The 20047-nt window shown below is 46.0% G+C and overlaps 1 protein-coding gene across 3 annotated transcripts in view; it reads right to left on the bottom strand.

Annotated features, from left to right (window-relative positions):
• Positions 1 to 20047, bottom strand: part of CCDC102A (coiled-coil domain containing 102A) — a 56503-nt gene that overhangs the window by 28727 nt on the left and 7729 nt on the right. For all 3 annotated transcript variants that reach the window (XR_002320533.2, XR_013484742.1, XM_020965697.2), the window contains exons 2-6: positions 7382 to 8343; positions 5849 to 6066; positions 5153 to 5261; positions 1675 to 1791; positions 473 to 682 (exon numbers count right to left, since the gene is read on the bottom strand). Coding sequence is in view for 1 of the 3 variants with exons in the window: in XM_020965697.2 (XP_020821356.1) it covers positions 473 to 682; positions 1675 to 1791; positions 5153 to 5261; positions 5849 to 6066; positions 7382 to 8053 (1326 nt within the window). In the remaining 2 variants the exon portion in view is untranslated. The remainder of the gene's footprint in view (positions 1 to 472; positions 683 to 1674; positions 1792 to 5152; positions 5262 to 5848; positions 6067 to 7381; positions 8344 to 20047) is intronic.

Here is a 20047-nt window from a genome sequence, read left to right as displayed (position 1 = left end):
GTCATGGGTTTCCTTAGGTAATAGAGAGGACAGAACATTGGACTTGGACTCAAGAAGACCTGAAATAAAATCCCGCTCAGATGATACGATGAAATACCTGGAAAATCCTAGAAATTCAACTAAAAAGCCATTTGAAACAATAATTTTAGCAACTTGGGGTATCCCTTAAGATTTCTTCTTGCAGGATTTTGCTGGTGGTGTAAAGAAATGCTGATGATTTATGTGGGTGTATTTTATATCCTGCTACTTTGCTAAAATGTGACCCTGGGCAAGTCACTTAACCTTTCTCAACCACAATTTCTTCATCTGTAAAATGGGGATACTTTAAAGGGTTGTTATGAGGATAAAACGAGATCATACATGCAAAGTGCTTGGCAAACCTTAAAGAGCTACATAAATGTTAGCAATGCTAACTATTCCGTTTCCCCCTCACCCATGGCTGAAGTACCCAGCCAGGTCCAGGTCCCCCCACCTTGTTCTTCTCAAAGAGCTCGGCCTGGATGGCCTTGAGGTCCGAGTCCAGGGCGCTGGCCGTCTGGCGCCGCTTTCGGGCCAGCACCTCCTCTAGGTCCTCAATCTGGGCTCGAAGTTTCTTGTTCTCCCTCTCCAGGTTGAGCTTCTCTGTCTCGAGCCGCTCTCGCCGGCCCCACTCGGCGGCATTCTCTGCCTGCAGACGCTCCATCTGGGGGGGAAGCAAAGTTGGGGGAGAGTCCAAGGGGACCTACTCTGCAGGGGGAAGACGGAAGAACCCCAGCTGGGCTCCCCCAGCTTCCAATCCTGCTGAGCCATTTCTGGCTAAAGGAAGTAAGTCCAGCTGCATCAGCTATAATTAGCCTGTGTTTGTTTGTATGTTTGTGCTGTATGTGTCCTATGTCTTCCTCACATGTGCATGTCCTCCCCAAACAGGCTGGGGGCTTCCTGAGGGCTGAGGCTCCCTATTACACGGAGGGCTTCCTAACGAATAAAGCCTTATTATTAGAAGATCTCCAAAGAAAGGGAACTCTGTATTTGTATGGGTATGTGTCTCTGTGTGTGTGTGTGTGTATAAATACATATATATGTGTGTATTAATATATATTATATATAACACATACATGCATGTATTAATATACACTTACGCATATAAACATACATGTGCACGCACGCGTGCACACACACACACACACCACTATACGTGTGTACATGTACAGGCACACAATACATGTATGTGCCTATTCGACATACGCACACACACACACACACACACACACACACACACACACACACACACACACACACACACAACACACACACCATATATATATATACCTCTATATAACACTTATCTCCCTAACCAAACTGGAACCACTTTGAGTGCACAAAAAGGGTCTTGGCCACCTTTATGTTTCTTCCAGCACTGAACACAGGATCTTCTCATGGCAAACGCTCACAGAATGTTGGTGGATACTGGTATGCCCTCCATCAGAATGGAGGCTCCCTAAGAATGGGAATTATACCTCCTTTTGCCTTGCCTCTCTCCATGTTGTGCCTGCCTATAGTAGAAACCCTATTAATGATAATCACCTGTCTGGCCAAAGTGGAAGACCAGGGTCCTGGAAACTCCTCAGACCCATGGCTGAGCCTGGTGGCTGGGCCTCTGAATCCCTCCAGCCCTTCTTGTTCCCTCCATCTTACCTCACTTCGAAGTTCTGCTATCTTTTTGTCCATGCTGGACCGAGCCCCAAGTTCATCTTCCAGGTCCTCTGACATGCGGCCCAGTTCATCCTGGTGCATTTCTTTAAGGATGTTGAGCTGTGGAGACAACACCAATTTCCCCACCCCATGTGTCTGGGTCACCAGAGAATCCAGAAGGCAAGGACAGAGCTGCACAGTTTGGGGCAGAGGGGCAAAGCGTAGAACACAGACAGAATGGGAGCCACAGACTGACTGTTGGAAGGGACTCTAGAACATACAGTGTTAGAGTAGGGATGCCCTTAGAGCTGGTGTGGACCTTGGAGGTCATGTGGCCCACCCACAGAGGATCGATAAAGGAGCTGTGCCACTGTGTTGGAATAAACAGAGGGAACAGGGAAAGCTCCTAGGGGAGAAAGCCATCTAACCCTTCTGGGCCTCAGTTTTCTCCTCTGAAAAATAGGTTAGGGGCAGCTAGGTGGCACAGTGGATAGAGCACTGGCTCTGGATCCAGGAGGACCTGAGTTCAAATCTGGCCTCAGACATGTAACACTTACTAGCTGTGTGACCCTGGGCAAGTCACTTAACTCCACTGCTTAGCCAAAAAAAAAAAAAGAAAAATGGGTTAGAGGGGGTTAGACTTGAGAACTTCTAAAGTCCTTTCCAGCTTTAAATATGTGATTCTGTGATCGACAAATGACTTGCCCAAAGTTGCACAAACTTAGTATATAGTCTTAGACTAGGGGTTAGATATCTGGATTCCAGCCCTGGCTCTTCTACTAAGTTTGTGCGACTTTGGGCAAGTCATTTGTCGATCACAGAATCATGTATTTAAAGCTGGAAAGGACTTTAGAAGTTCTCAAGTCTAACCCCCTCTAATCCATTTTTCAGAGGAGAAAACTGAGGTCCTGAAGGGTTAGATGGCTTTCCTAAAGTCATACAGCTAGTAATTGTATAAGGCAGGACTTGAACCCAGGTCTTTCTGATTCCACGTCTACCATTCTGTTTACTACACCACATTCTCTATTGATTCAGCAAATGTTGCCTACTTGTATAGAGCACTGTGTTAGTGGAGATAAAAAATTTAATTAAGACTTAGTCCCTGCCCTGATAGATCTTAGAGCCAAAAAGGAGAATGAGACAGACACATGTAAGTATAATTCATAATATTCTATGATAACTGCATTAGGAAGGTGCAAAAACAAAATACTATGTGAAGTCTGAAGGTGAAGGGTGAGACTTCCCTGAAATCAGGAAAGCTTCAGGAAGCAGCTGGCATTTGAGCCTGGCATTAAAGGATGGATAAGAATTCAAAAGGTGAAGTGGAGGTCATTCTTAGTACAGGGAACTGTATGAGCAAAGGCACGGAGGCAGGAAGGAGCAGATTCTTTGGGAGCAGACAGCAGGCACTTTGGCCAAAGCATAGGGTGTATGGAGGGGAGTAATATAAGATAAGGCTAGAGAGGTGGGGTGGCATTTGATTACAGAGGGCCTTGAATCCCAGACAAATGAGTTAGCACTTTACTCAAGAAGCAAGAGAGAGCCAATGAAGATTTTTCAGCAGAGGAGGGATATGGCCAGATCTATGCATTAAAAAAAAATGGCAGTTAAGTAGGATGGAAGGGTGAAAGGTTGAGAGAAGGGGAAGAAGAAAGTTGAGGTAGAAAAAAACCTGTTTGGAGGATACTGTAATACTTCAGGTGGGTGGTAATGAAGGCTTGTACTAGACTGATAACAGTAGTGATAGAAGAAAGGAACTGGTGTAAGAGATGGGATCAGTAGGATTTTAACATCATAACTATTTGAATAGAAGTCAGCCAAAGAGAAGAGTCCACTATAACACCAAGATTTCAAACAAGAGATATAGGATGAATGGTGGTGTTACAGATAGAAATTGTGTAGTCAGAAGAAGGAGCAGATTTAGGTAAATGATAATAGCTTAGTTTTAGACGTGGTGAGTAAGAGGTGGGACACTCTGATAGGGATATTTTACTGGCAATTACAGATATGGGCTTGGACTTCAGAAGGTAAATTAGAACTAGAAAGGTTTGGGATTCATGGGCTCAGGAGTGGTAATGGGAGTAACTGGAGTAACTGAGATGGCCAAGGGAGAGAAAGGGCAGGGATACATAAAGCCCAGAAGAGTCTTCCTGGGGACCCACTTTAAAGGGTCAGGAAAAGGATGAGGAAACAGCAAAAGAATCAGAAGGAATAGTTAGAGGAAGGAGGAAACAAGCAAGCATGTTGTCTCTGAAGCAACACGAGGGGAGGTGTCCAGAAGGAAGAAGTTGTCAGTAGAGGTAAAAGTCCCAGACAGGTCAAGGAGAATGAAGAAAGATAAAAGGCCAATGAATTTGGTGATTAGGTCACAGGTGACCTTGGAGAAAACAGTTTCAGTACAATGGTGAAGAAGGCAGATTGCAAAGGGTTGTGGGGAGGGTAGTAATAACAAGATCAAAGTATAGGGCAGCTAGGTGGTGCAGTAGATAGACCACTGGCCCTAAAGTCAGGAGGACATGAGCTCAAATCCGGCCGCAGACCAAACACTTGACCAACACTAGCTGTGTGACTTTGGGCAAGTTACTTAACCCTGATTACCTCACTAAAAAAAAAAAAAAGATAGCAGCAGGTCAAGATAGCTTTTTTATTTTTTGGCTAGGCAATGGGGTTAAAGTGACTTGCCCAAGGTCACAAAGCTAGTAAGTGTCAAGTGAGGCTGGATTTAAACTCTGGTCCTCCTGACTCCAGGGCTGGTGCTCTATCTGCTGCACCACCTAGCTGCCCCCTCAAGATAGCTTTTTCCAAGAAGTCTTACAGTGAAAGAGAAGAGAAAAATGGGATGGTAGCTGGATGGAATTAAAGGATCAAGGGAAGGTTAAAAAGAAAAAAAAGAGCTACTGATAAGACCTGAGTCTGTTCTTAGGCATAGAGGCAGAAGTCATAGGGAATAATACCTGAAGTGGAAGAGAACAGGATCAAAGGGACAGGTAGCCCTGGTGACCCCTAGGGACAGCTCTTCTTTGATGACCAAGAGGAAGGCAAAGAAAGCTCATGAAGATGCTAAGAAGTTTGAAGAGATGGGATAAAGGAGAGCACTGAGGGAGCTCATCTTGGATGGTTTCAGTGCTCTCAAGGAGGTAAGGAGGAAGCAGCTAGTCTGTTTGAAGCCAGGTTGGGGAGTAGGGTGAAGGAAACAAGAAAGTTGCTTCCTTGTCCCAGGGTCTCTCCACCTACAAAATCAGGAGGCTGGACCACATGATTTCCAGTCTTCTCCAGCTTTTAATATTTCTTACTGGTTTTCTATATTCCTGTGCCAGACTTTTTTCTCCTGGGCTGACAGCCCCCTCTGGTGGACACAGATAAGCCTACATGAGAGACCAAGAGTTCTGTCTTCACTTCCCTAAACTAAGAGGATAAAGGAAGGCTGGTGCACAGAAGAAAGGAGCCAGGAAGACTAGCAGAGGGTAGGAGAGGGTCTCACCTGCTTCAGCACTTCCTGCTTGTTTTTGCTTAGCTCCTCATATTTGATCTTCCACTGGCTGAGCTCCCCTTCCAGTTTTTCAATGTTCTTGCTCAGTGACAGCTTATCCCTGGGGGTTTAGGGGTGGGTGGGTAGGTGGGGAAGGCCTGGTTAGCCTTTGGGGTGCCTGGCTCTCCCTGTTCTATCCCCTAGGGATTTCCATGCAGTGTTCCCACTGGAGGTTGGATTTCTCGGTTCCCTCCTGGAAATGTTGTTAGTTATTGAAGGGAGTGGTCAAAGGTCCTATTGGGGAAGCAGTGGCTTCATGTCCCTTCTCTCCTTTAAAATACAAAAGAAGACCCACCATCTCCGGGCAGCCTCCCCACTGCTATCCCCTACTCTGTGCCTCATCAACATTACTAGACTTGGTTTGTACATCCCTCTGGGCTCATCCGAATACTGGCATATATTGCTCCACCCCATTCTGCCTCCCTGCCTTCGTTCAGTGCTGGGAGTTTTCTCCTGGCAAGGCACATCCCATTCCACCATCCTGTTTTCCACATTATAATGAAAGGTCTGACATTGCCTTCTAGGCTGGGTCCCAGTTTCTCACTCTCTCTGTGGCTGCTGCAATCCTCTGGCCATTGTGCTGGTCAGCTGGCCAAAACGGAAATTCAAGTGCAGCCAGAGTAGGGCCCACCAGCTGCCCATACTCACTCTCGTTCCTTGAGCAGCACCTTCTGGGACTCATCCAGCCGAAGCTTCAGGGCAGTCACCTTGGTGACATCCTCCTCGATGGTGGACACCTCCTCCCACAGCAGTCGGCTTCGCTCCTGCCGGCTGAAGGTAGCACGGACACTCCCCATGCTTCGTGCCTCCCAGTTCTCAGGCCCCTCTTGCTTACTCTTCAGAAGGTTCTCCATCAGTTCCAGCTCCTGTGAAGAGCACCCCCAGGTCAGGGCATTACTCAGCGGGCCTCATCACTTTGGGTTTAGAGTGAACACTAATCCTAGCGTAGAGGGAAATCTTTGGATCAGAGTCAGGAAACTCAGGCTCTAGTCTTGATTCTGCCACTTACTAGGCCAGGGGACTTGGGAGATGTGGCTTCAAATCTCTGGGTCTCAGTTTCCCCATCTGTTGCCTATGCATTCATGGTCCCATAGGACACAGTGATGGAAATGGAATTTAGGGTATTACAGCTGGAAGGAAACTTGAGAGATCCGGCCTTTGTATTTTACAGAAGACTAAACTGGGCAGCTAGGTGGCAAAAGAGATAGAGTGCCAGGCCTGGAGTCAGGAAGGCTCATCTTAATGAGTTCAAATCCAGTCTCAGATACTTAGTATCTGTGTGAGCCTGGGAAAGTCACATAATCCTGTTTGCCTCAGTTTTTTCATCTGTAAAATGAACTGGAGAAGGAAATGGCAAATCACTCCACTATCTTTGCAAAGAAAACCCCCAAAAGGGCCATGAAGAATTGGACATGACTGAAAACGACGAGATCAAAAACTGAAAAGAAAGGATAACCAAGGTGAAATGACATGTGCAAAGTCACATTGCCGGCTGGTTCTAATCAGAAATTAGAAGCTAGGTCTAGGGCAGTGTTCCTTTCACTACTAGCACCTATTTCTCTGTTTCTAGTAGGGCTCAGCATTGTTAGGCACACAGCTAGTGCACAATTAGGTGATCTGGGGTCTTATTACTCAACTGATCACAGGTTTTCCTAGACAATGTCATAGATCTACAGAGTGCCCCTCCTGTCCCTCAAATTCCCCCAACACTCAAGTTGTGGTCTCTCAAGCACTTCGCAAAAGTGGAACAAATCACTGGCCCCAAGGAAGTAATTGTGAATCTCAAGCCACTCTTGGGGAGCTGTGGGCAAGTCACCAGAGGGCCCACTATCCATCCTGGTTCTCTCCAGTGACCAGGCCTTACTGCTGGTGGTGGGGATCTGGCTTCTGGCTTAGAGGAAGGAGGCAGAGGGAATCTCCTGGCCTTTGTACAAGCTACAGGAGCTGAATCCAGATTAGGGGAAAGGACTCCTGCCTACCTCACCACTTTCAGGGACACTGCCTGAAGTGGCTTTACTACAGTGCATTGAGGTATGAGCCTCGAGCCCCTAAGTCCTGGGATGATGTGCCCTGTGGCCTGACTACAGGGGTGAGCCCAGCTGGTTTGCAGAAAGGAAGGCAACCCTTCTGTGCATGGAATGGGGGAATGCTCTTCTTTCCCCACCCACCCAGCTTGCTTACCTTATTTTTGGCTGGCTTTTCAAAGCCTACATCCCGCACGGGCTCCTGCTCGAGGCCAACCCCCTGACTCTCCTTCTCTGAGGCCATCCTGTTGTCCAGCTCCTTCTCCTTGCCCCTGCCTTTCTCCTCCTCACGAGCCTCCTCTCCCTCCTGGTGGTTCTCCTCCTCTTCCTCCTCCTGTAGCCGGGCCCCCTTAAGTCGAGCCACCTCCTTGCCCAGCTGTTCACTCTGGTTCAGGGCCTCCTGCCGCTCCCGCCGGGCCCCCGTCAGCTCTTTAGTCAAGGCCTCCAGCTTCTGCCGAAGTTGGCGCACCTCTTCCCGTGCCTTGTTGCGTTCAGCTCTCACCTTGCTCCACTTCTCCCTCCAATTGGCTGTGCAGTCTGACCACCAGCGCATGGTCTTCTCCATCTGGGCCGCCCGGGCCCGGGCCTCCTCTAGTTCTCGAAGGCGTAGCTCTTCCCGGCTCTCCCAGTCACCATCCAGCCCTGGGGACCCACTAGGCAACAGGGGCAGTGGGGGGGGCCCGGGAGATGGAGTCCCGCTCTGTGGGGTGGGTGGCAGAGAGTCAGCTAGGCCCATCCGCTCAGGTGAAGGGCTGCCCAAGATGTTCAAGAGGCTGCTCTTGGAGAGCTGTGGAGAATCAGCCAGCCTGGAGCTGGTACTGTGACTCATGGCGCATGTGCCAAAGAGCAGGACTCACACTCTGGACTTGGCTGGTGGCACCAGGGCAGACTTGAATCAGAGCATCGACTCAGCTGGTTCTGGGAACAGCAGTGCTTGACTCAGGAAGCAGGGTGGGGTGGACCTCTGGCTGATCATCGTGACCCTTACAGGGGTCCTGCAGGCTGCATATCTGGTTGGAGTCCTGTCCCTGTATGGTGACTGATGGCAGCAGCTGGTCATGCCCTCACCGTCCAGTTGGGAAAGGCCACTTGACTCCTTCACAGAGGCGTTCTCAGATGCTGGGACAGAAAACAAAAACAAAAATAATATAGGCACCCTGCATTTATATCGTGGTGAAAAAAAAAAGGAAACAGACTTCATAAAGCATTCCAAATAATGCCATCTGTGAGATAGGTAGGGAAGGCATTATTATCCTCATTTAACAGATTAAAAAAAATACACTGAGGTTCAGAGAGCTTAAGACATTTGCACAAGGTCACACAACAAATCAGAACAGCGTTAGAACCTAGGTCTTCTGGTTCTCATGACATAATTTTCCACCAGCTCACACTGGCCTGAATAGTGGGACCATCATTCAGCTCAGTGGCTGCATGGTACCATGGAAAGGTCACAGATTCAGTAGACTTGGCTTCAAACTCCACCTCGGATGCCTTCTACCATGGGTAAGTGACAATGTCTGTGGGCCTCTACTTCCTTCTCTGTGGAAGGGGCTGGAGTAGATGGCTTCTGAGGTCCCTTTCAGCTCTAGAGCTGTGATTGCAAGAATTAGACACTTCAGAGAAGGGTCTCAGGCTGGGGATTTTTGCTTTTCTGGTGCTCGTCCCTCTCTCTTCCTCTCCTCCTTCCCCCTCTCATTTCTCTCCCTCTCCCCCTCGGGAAACTATTTTACTTCTCTCTGTGGCTCCTCCCTTCCCCAGTCCAGAAATCTCAGCCCTGCCCCAGGGTATCCTGGGGAACCCTCCCCCTCATCCCTATCCTTGGACTTATGCTCCTCCCACAACACCAGTTGGTATGCAGTCCCTCCAGCCCAAGGCTCTGCCTCTGTTGGGCACTGGGGCCTAAATCCTGTTCTGGAAGACCAGGATTACTCTCCTTGGTGCCACTTCCACAAGTCAGGTATCCACAGGGACCATGACACTTCAAGCTTTCCTAAATAACCTGCCATAGCTCTGCCCTCTTGGAGTTCACCCAAGCACTTCTAGAACTTTCTTGTGCCTCCAGCTTTGGCTCATTCTCAGGGGATTTTCTTCCCTAAATTTACTCCACACTGTGTGAAGCAGGATTTGGCCTGAAACATTTCCCTCCAAGCTTCAAGGGGCTGCCCTACTCCTAGCATCCAGGGCTTGGTGACTAGGTCTGGGCCCTTGCTTCTCATCTCTATCTGCCTTCTTGGCTTTTATATGCTTGAATCCTTCATTGTTCAGTTGGACAAGGGAAAGAATACTGGACTTGGAGTTAGAGGACCTGGATTTGAACAGTGGCAATGCTACTTATTCTTCCCTACTACTGCAGAAGACAATGCCATCCTTAGGGTCCTCAGGCTTGCAGCCTAGGGGTCATCCTTGACTCCTTGCTATCTCTCACCTCTCATATCTAATCTGTTGCTGAGGCCTGTCAATTTTACCTTTGCAACATCTCTCAAGTGAGCCTTCTCTTCTCCTCTGACACTGTCCCTACTCTAGTGCAGCCCTTACCACCTCACACCTGGACTACTGCAATAGCCTGCTGGTGTGTCTGCCTGCCTCAAGTCTCCCCCCACTCCAATCCATCTTCCAATCAGCCACCAGAGTGACTTTCTTAAAGCTCAGGTTCAACCACACTACCCTTCCTCACCCTACCCCCACTCAATACATTCCAGTGGTTCTCTATCACTTCTAGGATCAAACCCAAAATCCTCTCTTTAGCATTTAAAGTCCTTCATAACCTAGCTCCCCCCTGCTACCTTTGTACCTTTTTTTTTACACATTGTACCCCCACATACCCTTTGACCCAGCGACACTGGCTTCCTCGCTGTTTCAAGAACAAGACACTCCATTTCTTGGCTCTGGAATTTCTCTTTGACCATCCCCCATGCCTGGTATGCTCACCCTCCTCATCTCTGCCTATGAGCTTCCCTGGCCTCCTTCAAAACTAAGATCCTACTTCTACAGGAAGCTTTCCCAAACTCTCTTAATTCTAATGCCTTTCCTTCATTAATTATTTCCTACTTATTTTGTATATAGCTTGTTTGAATATCTATGTTTGCTTACTATCTCACCTATGAGAGTGTAAGTTTCTTGAGGGCGGGGACTCTTTGTACTCCCAGGGCTCAGCACAGCCCCTGGCACAGAGAAGACATTTAATAAATGCTTGACTGACTACTTACTATTTAACTTTAGGAAGCCACTTCAACTTTAGGGGCCTCAGTTTTCTCACTTGTAAAATAAGATGGTTGGAATAGATGGCTTTATATGTCCTTTGAAGCTCTAAATTCTAGGATTCTTAGCCTAAAAAGGCTCTATACTTTCAAGAAATATGTCAGTAATTATTATGCTATGTATTAAGCTACCTACTATGTGCAAGGCACTGGGAATAGAAAAATAAGAACACAGTCCTGGCTTGCCCTCAAGGAACTTACATTCTCCTGGAGGTGAGGGAGATAATATATGTACTCAGATGATACAGTGTGATGGGGGCAAAGGAGAGATCCAAAGTGCTCTAGAAAAAGTTGTCTTGTCCATGCAAGCTCTGACTTTGTACTCACTTGAAATGCCCCTCTGGGCTCCTGGATTCTACCTCTCTAGGTCCTGCCTCAGCTTCTTCCTACTCTCATAGTCACCCCAGATTTGTCCTTCCTACACAAGCCACATGCCTTAAGCCTGCATACCCAGCACACACTGATCCAAGATATAGAACATCTCTGCCATCTTGGCCCAAATGGATGCCTGCCAATTTTACCTTACTGTCTGGAGGGGACACTGAGACAGAAGACGGATAGACAGGCAAGGAGACAGAGACTCCCTGGGTCTCTAGGGTGCAGAGGGGAGGGGAAATCAAGTCAAATGCCAATGGAACCCAAGAGTCCTGGCTCCCACACTTCTGGTTTGAGGGTGTGTGTGTGTGTGTGTGTGTATGTGTGTGCGCACGCATGTGTGTGCACGCGTGTGTGTGTGTGTAGCAGAGGCTAAACTGAGGTCCAGAAGTACATATTGAAGACTAGCAGCCGGCACAATCCCATACCCAAATTTTTCCTGGAAAATTTCCCTGACCACTTTATTCACTTTGCTCACACTGCACAAGAAGCTGCAGTGTAGGGGAAAGAGCTCTAGGACAGAAATATCAAACATGCCACTAGACCAGATTAAAATATAATTGTAATGAAATTAAATTTACATTAAATCGTAATTTAATAAAATAAATAAAATACAATAGAACATAATGTTCATATGTGGTTTTCTAAGTCAATATGTGGCCTGAATATTGATCTACCCTTGGATACTACCTTCAGGTACTTTAAGTACATGTCTTTAGGTACTTTTTAGTGGCACCCCTTTCCATCCATTTGACACCACTGCTCTAGGCTCATGATCAGAGGGCCTGGGTTTGAATCTTGGCTCAGTGACTTATTCCCTGTGTGACCCTAGCTAAGTCATTTTCCCCCTTTGGATCTCAGTTTACTCCTGTATAAAATGAGAAAGTTGGACTAGAGCACCTCTAAGGTCCCTTCCAGCTCCAAATCTATGATCCACTGCCCTCCCACGTTCATGGAATCTACATCAAGCCTTGGGAAGTCAAGCAGCAGCTAAGCTTCCCCACCCCCACCAGCGGTTAGATCTCCCCCAGATGGGAATTGCAGTCATTCAGGGGTTGGGAAAAAGGAGGGTTCTATGCCAGACAGAGGGTGTCTGGATTTCTGGCCAACATCCTGCCATTGTCTTCCCCTACCTCCCTGTTACCACACACACACACACACACACACCCCAAGGCCTACATATCAAGGGTGCCACATATACATACATGTACATATACACAATACCTGACAAAAATCACATCCATAGACAAAACCCCACACATAGAGACATACAGAAGTGCAGTAGCTGTACTCACATAGTTGCAAACATACACACAACTGCATGGGCATAATTAGTTATACATGTACCATACACATGATCATACAGTGCTGTTGTATACACATTAATCCTTCTCCTTGCATTTCTGGAGCAGCTCCATACGGGAAGAATTCTTAGGAAAGAAAAAATACTTTGGAAAGCTCAGAAAGCAGGAAACCAGAGAGGCTCCCAGTGAGCCAAGCGGTCTGCACTGAGACAGCGTCTGCTCTCAGCCAGGCCTAGTGGCTCCTGGAGATGGGGTTCCTCTCCTCCCCTCCTCTACCCCAACCCCTTCCTCCTGCCAGGACCAGACCCTAAATTCAGAGAACAACAAAGCAGGGAAGACATTCCTGTGGTCAGGATGGGGGAGGCAGAGGCAGGGTTAGGGTCCGCCTGGAGAGCTGCCGAGAGAGAGATGTGAGCCTAAAGCCACATCCTCCTCCCTACTTTGCTCCACGGCTGGCCCAGGCAATGTGGCTGGGTCCCAGCATTTCCAGCCGAGCGATCCAGGGGCTCCGCTAGTGTTAGAGGTTGGGAGTTAGGAGGGGGGAAGGTGAGGATCTGCCTTTCTCTCTAGCTCCTTCTGTGATCTTTCCAGGAAACTCCCCAACATAACAGAGTGGGGGGCAGGGAGAACAAGGAGAATAAGCCACCCGCTGCTCACTAATGCACTACAGATTTGCCCACATGAAAGACCAAGGCTAGACATCTGACGGACAAAGGAGGTAGAGGGAGGGAGATGGGGAGTCACTAGAGGCTTCCACCAATTTTCCACTCAGCCATTCACACCCTCACAGCCAAACCTCACACAGCTCACTGTGAGGAAGGATGAGGCTATTCTCCAGCCTACGTCCCCAAACCCCTTTAGATCCCTATAGATCTAGAATTGGAAGAGATTCATTCATTTTATAGATGAGAAAATTGTGGCCCCAAAAGATTAAGCAATTTGCCCAGGATCTCATAAGTCATGACCAAAACAAGGTACAAACCCAGGTCCTCTGACTCCAAAGCCATGTCCATGGTACAAAGTTGCTTCTCAAAATTCAGTGAAAGCTGAAACACATCACAGCTCCACTATATGTAAAGCACCATGATAGTGGGAGATACTAGTTTAGATACGTCCTCAAGAAGTCTACAGTCTAGTAGGGAAGTGGCTAAGACAATAATATAGATAATTATAATATACTTTATCTGATAAGTATAATCGAGAACTGCAAAACACAAGATTTTGCGAGTCTTATGAGGAAAAGATCTTTCTGGGGGAGAGAAAGCAAGGGAGCAATCGGGGAAGGCTTTATGGATGAGGTGGCATGGAGCTGGCCTGTATGGAATAGGCAAGAATTTGACACATGAAAAAGGAGGGAGGACCTTCCAGTAGGTGGGACAATTCAGAATTTGTCTGGGAGCCCAGAACAGTCCAGGGTAGCAAGAGCAAAAGACATTAAAATAAGTCTACAAGAAAGCTTCAAGAGGAGGAAAGGCATGATCAGAATATGATGCATGAGGAAGATGAGTCTGGTAGAGACATGAAACATCCTTGGAGTGGGAAGATGGGTGAGTAGGCAATTGTAACAATCCAGGAAGGCAACCAGGGGACAATGAGGGCCTACATTTATATAGCACTTTACAATAATTATCTCATCTGATCTTCACAACAACCCTGGGAGGTAGGTGCTACTATTATCCCCATTTTACCAATGAGAAAACTGAGGCAAACAGGAGTCAAGTGACTTGCCCAGGGTCACATAGCTAATAAGTACCTGAAACCAGATTTGAAATCAGGTCTTCCAGACTCCAGGCCCAGCACTCTATCCACTGAGCCACCTAGTTGCCCTCAGGTAGCAGAGAGGATGGAGAGGAGGGAAGAGGCTCAAGAGATGGCTATTTAAAGCTCTCCATAATACGGCCCCAGGCTACCATTAGAGGCTTATTACACATGACTTTCCCCTCACACACTCTATGGTCCAGGCAAACTGGACTATTTGATAGACTATATACTATTTGTAAGGGCATATGTGTATTCTCCCACCTCCATGCCTTTGTTCACACAGTTCCCTCTATGGAAAGGTTCTCCCTCCTCCCTCCTATCAAGTTCTTACCCAGTCTTTATATCCCAACTCAAATACCACCTCCTCCAGAAAGGCTTCTCTAATTTCTCCCTTCCTCCCCTCAAACTGGTCTACTAGATGTTCCCCAAATTTGACATTGCATCTCCTGTTCTTTGCTTCTTCACGGCCTGTCAGTCTACCATAACTGTAATGTGATCTCTCCACACCTCTACCTCTTAAGAGTTCTTAGTTTCCCTCAGGCCTCAGCTAAAGTGCTACCTCCTACAAGAGACCTTTCTTATCACTAGATAGTCCAGTCTTGCTCCTCAAATTATCTTGCATTTACTTGTCAACTGTATCCCTCATGTAGGATGTCCCTCTCTTTGCATTCATAGTGCCCTTAAATATAACAGGCGAACAATATAGAATTCACTAAGTGTATATGTGTCCCTCTTACGTTGTTTGTTGAACTGAGCTGAAGAGCTAATGTGGAGGTAGAATCACAAGGACACGGTAACTGAGGGAGAGGGAAGGAGTAAAGATAACCCTGAGTCTTTGAAGTAAAAAGAGTTTAGTTTTTGTTCCTCCTTTTAGAAACTGACCAATGACATCATGGGTAATGTCTTGATGGCTGGTGAATTGGATTTAAGTGAGGCATAGTTGCCTAAAGTCGTCAGCCTCACTCTCTTTTCCAGAGTCATCCAAGTCCAGCGGCAAGACAATGACAAAATGACTGGTGATGGCAGGGGATGCAGTGGATGACCTTGGCGTCTTTGATGTCTGACCAGGCTCTAAGTGCTCCACAGAGCCTGCTTCAGACTACCCACTAGAATAAGAGCTTCCTGAGGGAAGGAACCCACATTCTTTTGCCTTTCTTTATATTCCCAGCACTTAGTACCGTTCCTGGCTCACAGAAGGCACCAAATAAATGTTTATTGACTGACTGTTTCTCTCCTGTTTGCTGTAGGAATCATTAGCAAGAACTGTTCTGAAATCTTTTTTGGAAATTTTAAAGGGAAGAAATGTGCCCTATTTTGCTAGAAGCAAAAGTAAGAGTTAACAATGATTAATTGTTCTGACCAAGTCTTCAGAAATTCTTCCAGTGAGGAGGGCAGGTGAATGAATGGTGGTGCCACTGAAAAAACTGTAACGTCTATAAGAGAATCAGGTTTTCGAATAAAGAAAATAAGCTCAGATAGATAAGAAAAGCTCTTCCCATCTATTAATGAATTTCTGGATTTCTCTGGCTCTCGGACTTGGCTTCATCCAGTCATGGGCTCTGTTGTGAGTCTCTAGAAAGGCATGCCACATGTTGTTTATTGTTGTTGTTCAGTTATGTCTGACTCTTCGTGACCCCATGGACCACGGCACGCCAGGCCCTTCCATCCTCCACTATCTCTCAAAGTCTGTCCAAGTTCATGTTCATTGTTTCCATGACACTATTTATCCATCTCATCCTCTGCTGTTCCCTTTTCCTTTTGCCTTCAATCTTTCTCAACATAAGGATCTTTTCTAATAAATCCTGTTTTCTCATTATGTAACTGAAGAATTTAAGCTTCAGCTTTAGCATCTGACCTTCTAGTGAATAGTCTGAATTAATTTCTTTAAGCATTGACTGATTTGATCCCCTTGCTGTCCAGAGGACTCTCAAAAGTCTTCTCTAGCACCACAATTTCCTTATTGTCCAGCTCTCACAGCCATACATGCTACTGGAAAGACCATAACTTTGACTTATACGGAACTTTGTTGACAAGATGATGTCTCTGCTGTCCTGATTTGTCATAGCTTTCCTTCCAAGGAGCCAGCATCTTTAAACATCAAGGCTGCATTCACTATTTGCAATGATCTTTGAGCCCAAGAATAAAAAAATCTGACACTGCTTCCATTTCTTCTCCCTCTATTTGCCAGGAAGTGATGGGAACAGTTTGGCAAGATGTTCACTTTTTTGATATTAAGCTGTAAGCCAGCTTTTGCACTTTGCTCTTTCACCCTCATCAAAAGGCTTCTTAATTCCTCTTCACTTTTTGTCATCAGAGTCGTATCGTCCACATATCTGAGATCGTTGATATTTCTCCTGGCAATCTTAATGCTGGCTTTTGATTCATCCAGCCTGACATTTCGCATGATGTACTCTGCATATAAATTAAATAAATAAGGTGACAATACACAGCCTTGTTGTACTCTTCCAATCTTAAACCAATCCGTTTTTCCATGTTTGGTTCTAACTGTTGTTTTTTGGCCCACATACAGGTTCCTCAGAAGACAACTAAGAGGATCGGGTACTCCCATCTCTTTGAGGACTTGCCACATTTTGTTGTGATCCACACAGTCAAAGGCTTTAGTGAAGTCAATGAATCAGAAGTAGGTGTTTTTCTGTAACTTTCTTGCTTTCTCCACAATCCAGAGAATGTTGGCAATTTGGTCTCTAGTTCCTTTGCCTCTTCAAATACCAGCCTGTTCTGGTAATTCTCAGCTCACATGTTGCTGAAGCCTAACTTACAGAATCTTAAGCAACCATGTTAGCATGTGAAATGAAGGCAATGGTTCAGTAGTTTGAACATTCCTCAGCATTGCCCTTCTTTAGAATTGGGATATAAACTGGTCTTTTCTAATTCAGTGGCCACTGTTGAGTTTTGCAAATTTGCTGGCAGACCGAGTGAAGCACTTTAATAGCATTATCTTTCAGTGTTTTAAATAGCTCAGCTGGAATTTTATCACCCCCACTAGCCTTATTGTTAGCAATGCTTCCCTAAGGCCTACTTGACTTCATTCTCCAGGATGTCTGGCTCTAGGTCAGTAACCATACCATCATGATTATTGGTGATGTTAACTTATTTCTTGTATAGTTCTTCCGTGTATTCTTGCCACCTCTTCTTAATCTCTTCTGCTCGTTGAATCCCTACCATTTTGTTTTTTTATCATTCCCAGTTTTTGCATAAAAGGTTCTCTTGATATCTCCAGTTTTCTTGAAGTAATCTCTTATCTTTCCCTTTCTATTGTTTTCTTCCATTTCTTTGCATTGCTCATTTAAGAAAATCTTCTTGCTACTTTCTAGAATTCTAGTATGTCTTTTCCCTTCCCTTTTCTCTTTTGCTTTTTTCTTTCTTCAGTTATTTGTAAAGCCTCATCAGAAAGCCATTTTGCCTTCTTGCTCTTCTTCCTTGGAATGGCTTTTGTTGCTGCCTCCTTCACAAGTAGGGCAGTCACCTAGCTGCCTTTTGCCATATGTCATTTTGTATTAAAGACAGGAAGGCTCCCAGCACATTAGGTGGACCCCTCTGGTGAACTTTTGGGAAAACATAGCTAAGAGTTGAACATGGGATGGGCAGACATGGATGGGTTTCAACCATCATCATTCAGAAATTTAGAGCTACAAGGGACCTCACAGGTCACTGAGCCAAACTCCCTCACTTTACTAATAAGAAAACAGACCAGAAGGGCAGCTAGGTGGCACAGTGGATAGAGCACCAGCCCTGAAGTCAGGAGGACCTGAGTTCAAATCCGGCCTCAGACTAAACACTTGACACCTACTAGCTGTGTGACCCTGGGAAAGTCACTTAACCCCAGTTGCCAAAAAAAAAAAACCCAAGAGAACAGACCAGAAGTTAAGTGACTTGCCCATGGTCACATGGCTATAAGTGTCAGAGACGGGATACAAACCTCAATCTTCTTGATTCTAAGTCTAGTACTTTATCCACTACATGATGTGATGCTGCCTCTTAATGAAGTGAGATTTCAGATCCATTTGAGGATTTGAGTTACTTGATTGCTAAAAGTCCTAATGTGATACCTCATCATGGTGCGGGAGTGATGCCGCATTGTCCAAGTCTATACCAAATGAAGGACAAACTCTCATAGGTCCCACCAAGCTGGAACGACTTTGAATAAGGGCTCAGTGATACACTGGATGTCTGGTAGCTATGTCTGGAGAAGCTCAGGATGGCTGCTGAGCGATACATGGTTTTGCTATAGCAGCTCTCAAAGACTATCTACTGATTTTTGTTGGTCTTGTTATTCAGTTGTTTCAGTCCAACTCTTTGTGACTCTGTTTGTGGTTTTCTTGGCAAAGATCCTAAGTGGTTTGCCATTTCCTCCACCAGCTCATTTTATAGATGAGGAAACCGAGGCAAAAAGAGTTTAGCAAAGTGCCCAGGGTCACACAGCTGGTGTCTTATTTGTTTCTACATCACAGTTATTTCTGGAAATACCCTTCTCTTTGAAATCGTGAGAAAAAAAATTAAAGCAAAAACATCTGATAAAGTGACCTTGACTAACAATGTATATAGCATCTTGCCCCTAGCGGTCCCGCACCTCTCTGTGAAGAAAGGAGGGGCATTTCATTATCTATTCCTTGAGGTCATTAGTACTCACAAATGTTCAAAAGTCCATTAAAAAAAAACTCCAAGATTCTCCCAGTGATGCTACTTAAGTATTAGAACTAGCAACATGGCACAGTGAATGGAGTGTTGGACCTGAAGTCACGAAGACCCGGGTTTAAACCCTGCCTCAGACAATTACTGATTGTGTGACCCTGGGTAAGACTGTTAACCTCTCTGTGCCTAGTTTGTTCATCAGTTAAATGGGGATGATAATAAGCACCTGGGGCAGTAGATGGTGCAGTGGAATCAGGAAGACTCCTCTCCTTGAGTTCAAATCTGGCCTCTGACACTTAACTAGCTGTGTGACCCTGAGCAGATCACTTCACCCTGTTTACCTCAGTTTCCTCATCTATAAAATGAGCTGGAGAAGGAATGGCAAACCACTCCAGTATCTTTGCCAAGAATGGAGTCATGAAGAGTCAGACACAACTGAAAATGACTGAACAATAACAATAGGACTCATGGAGTCATGGCGAGAATCAAAGGAGATAATGCTTATAAAATGCTTTGTAAACCTTAAAGGTCTATGTAAATATCAGTTGTGGTGATGAATCATGCAACAGCAGAATCCGTAAGAGTCAGAACTGCAGGTGACTCAAAGGGCAAGGCGAGTGGGAGAAGGCTTGCCAGCTTGTAAGCAATGGGTATAAAAGATATCACCAAAGATGTCTTTATGCTTATTGAGGACGTGTGAAATGGTGGAAAGAGCTCTGGCTTTGGAGTCAGGAGATCTGGATTTGAATCCAGGCTCTGATGCTTACCACAGTGCCTGGTAGGTGCTTAACAAATGCTAGTTGACTGACTGACTATGTGATGTAAAAGAAATCACTTGGATGGACTAGGTGGTCTCTGGGATCCCTTCCTGCTTTAAATCCACGTCACTACGATCCTATGTAGGACTAGAATCAATCAATCCAACAGCATTTATTAAGTACGTGCTAAGAGCCAGGTATAAGGTGAGGCTGGGCACCAAGGATACAATTAAAACCTTGGAAGGTCAACCAAGGGCTGCATCTTCAAAGAAGCAGAGGAAGGTTGCCACTGTGATGGGTAGATTCTCTTTGGAGGACTTCAGGAGCAACGAGGACAAGAACTGCACAGAAGATGAGGAAGCCATGGGTAGGTTACGATCAGCTCTGACACAGGAAGTATCATATCCCTGAGATCATGGTGATCTAGGTCACCGAATCTGAGAGCTGGAAGGGACTTCAGTGGCTATGACCAAAAAGGGAATCCCTCACCTCAACATGTCTGACAAGCAATCATCTAGTTTCTGCTCCACGACCTCCATGGAGAGGACACCCACCACCTTCAAGGCAGCCCACTCCATTGTTGGGCAACTTTAATCGTTAGGAGGTTCTTCCTGATATCAAATCTAATTTTTGCTCTTACACAATTTCTACTCACTTCTTCTGGTTCTACCATCTGGAGCCAAAAGGAGTAGGTCTAGTATTCCTTGCATATGAC

Source organism: Phascolarctos cinereus, unplaced genomic scaffold (assembly GCF_003287225.1).
Source record: "Phascolarctos cinereus isolate Bilbo 61053 unplaced genomic scaffold, phaCin_HiC Scaffold_2;HRSCAF=192, whole genome shotgun sequence".
Classification (NCBI taxonomy): domain Eukaryota; kingdom Metazoa; phylum Chordata; class Mammalia; order Diprotodontia; family Phascolarctidae; genus Phascolarctos; species Phascolarctos cinereus.
This window is presented reverse-complemented; position numbering and strand designations above follow the sequence as displayed.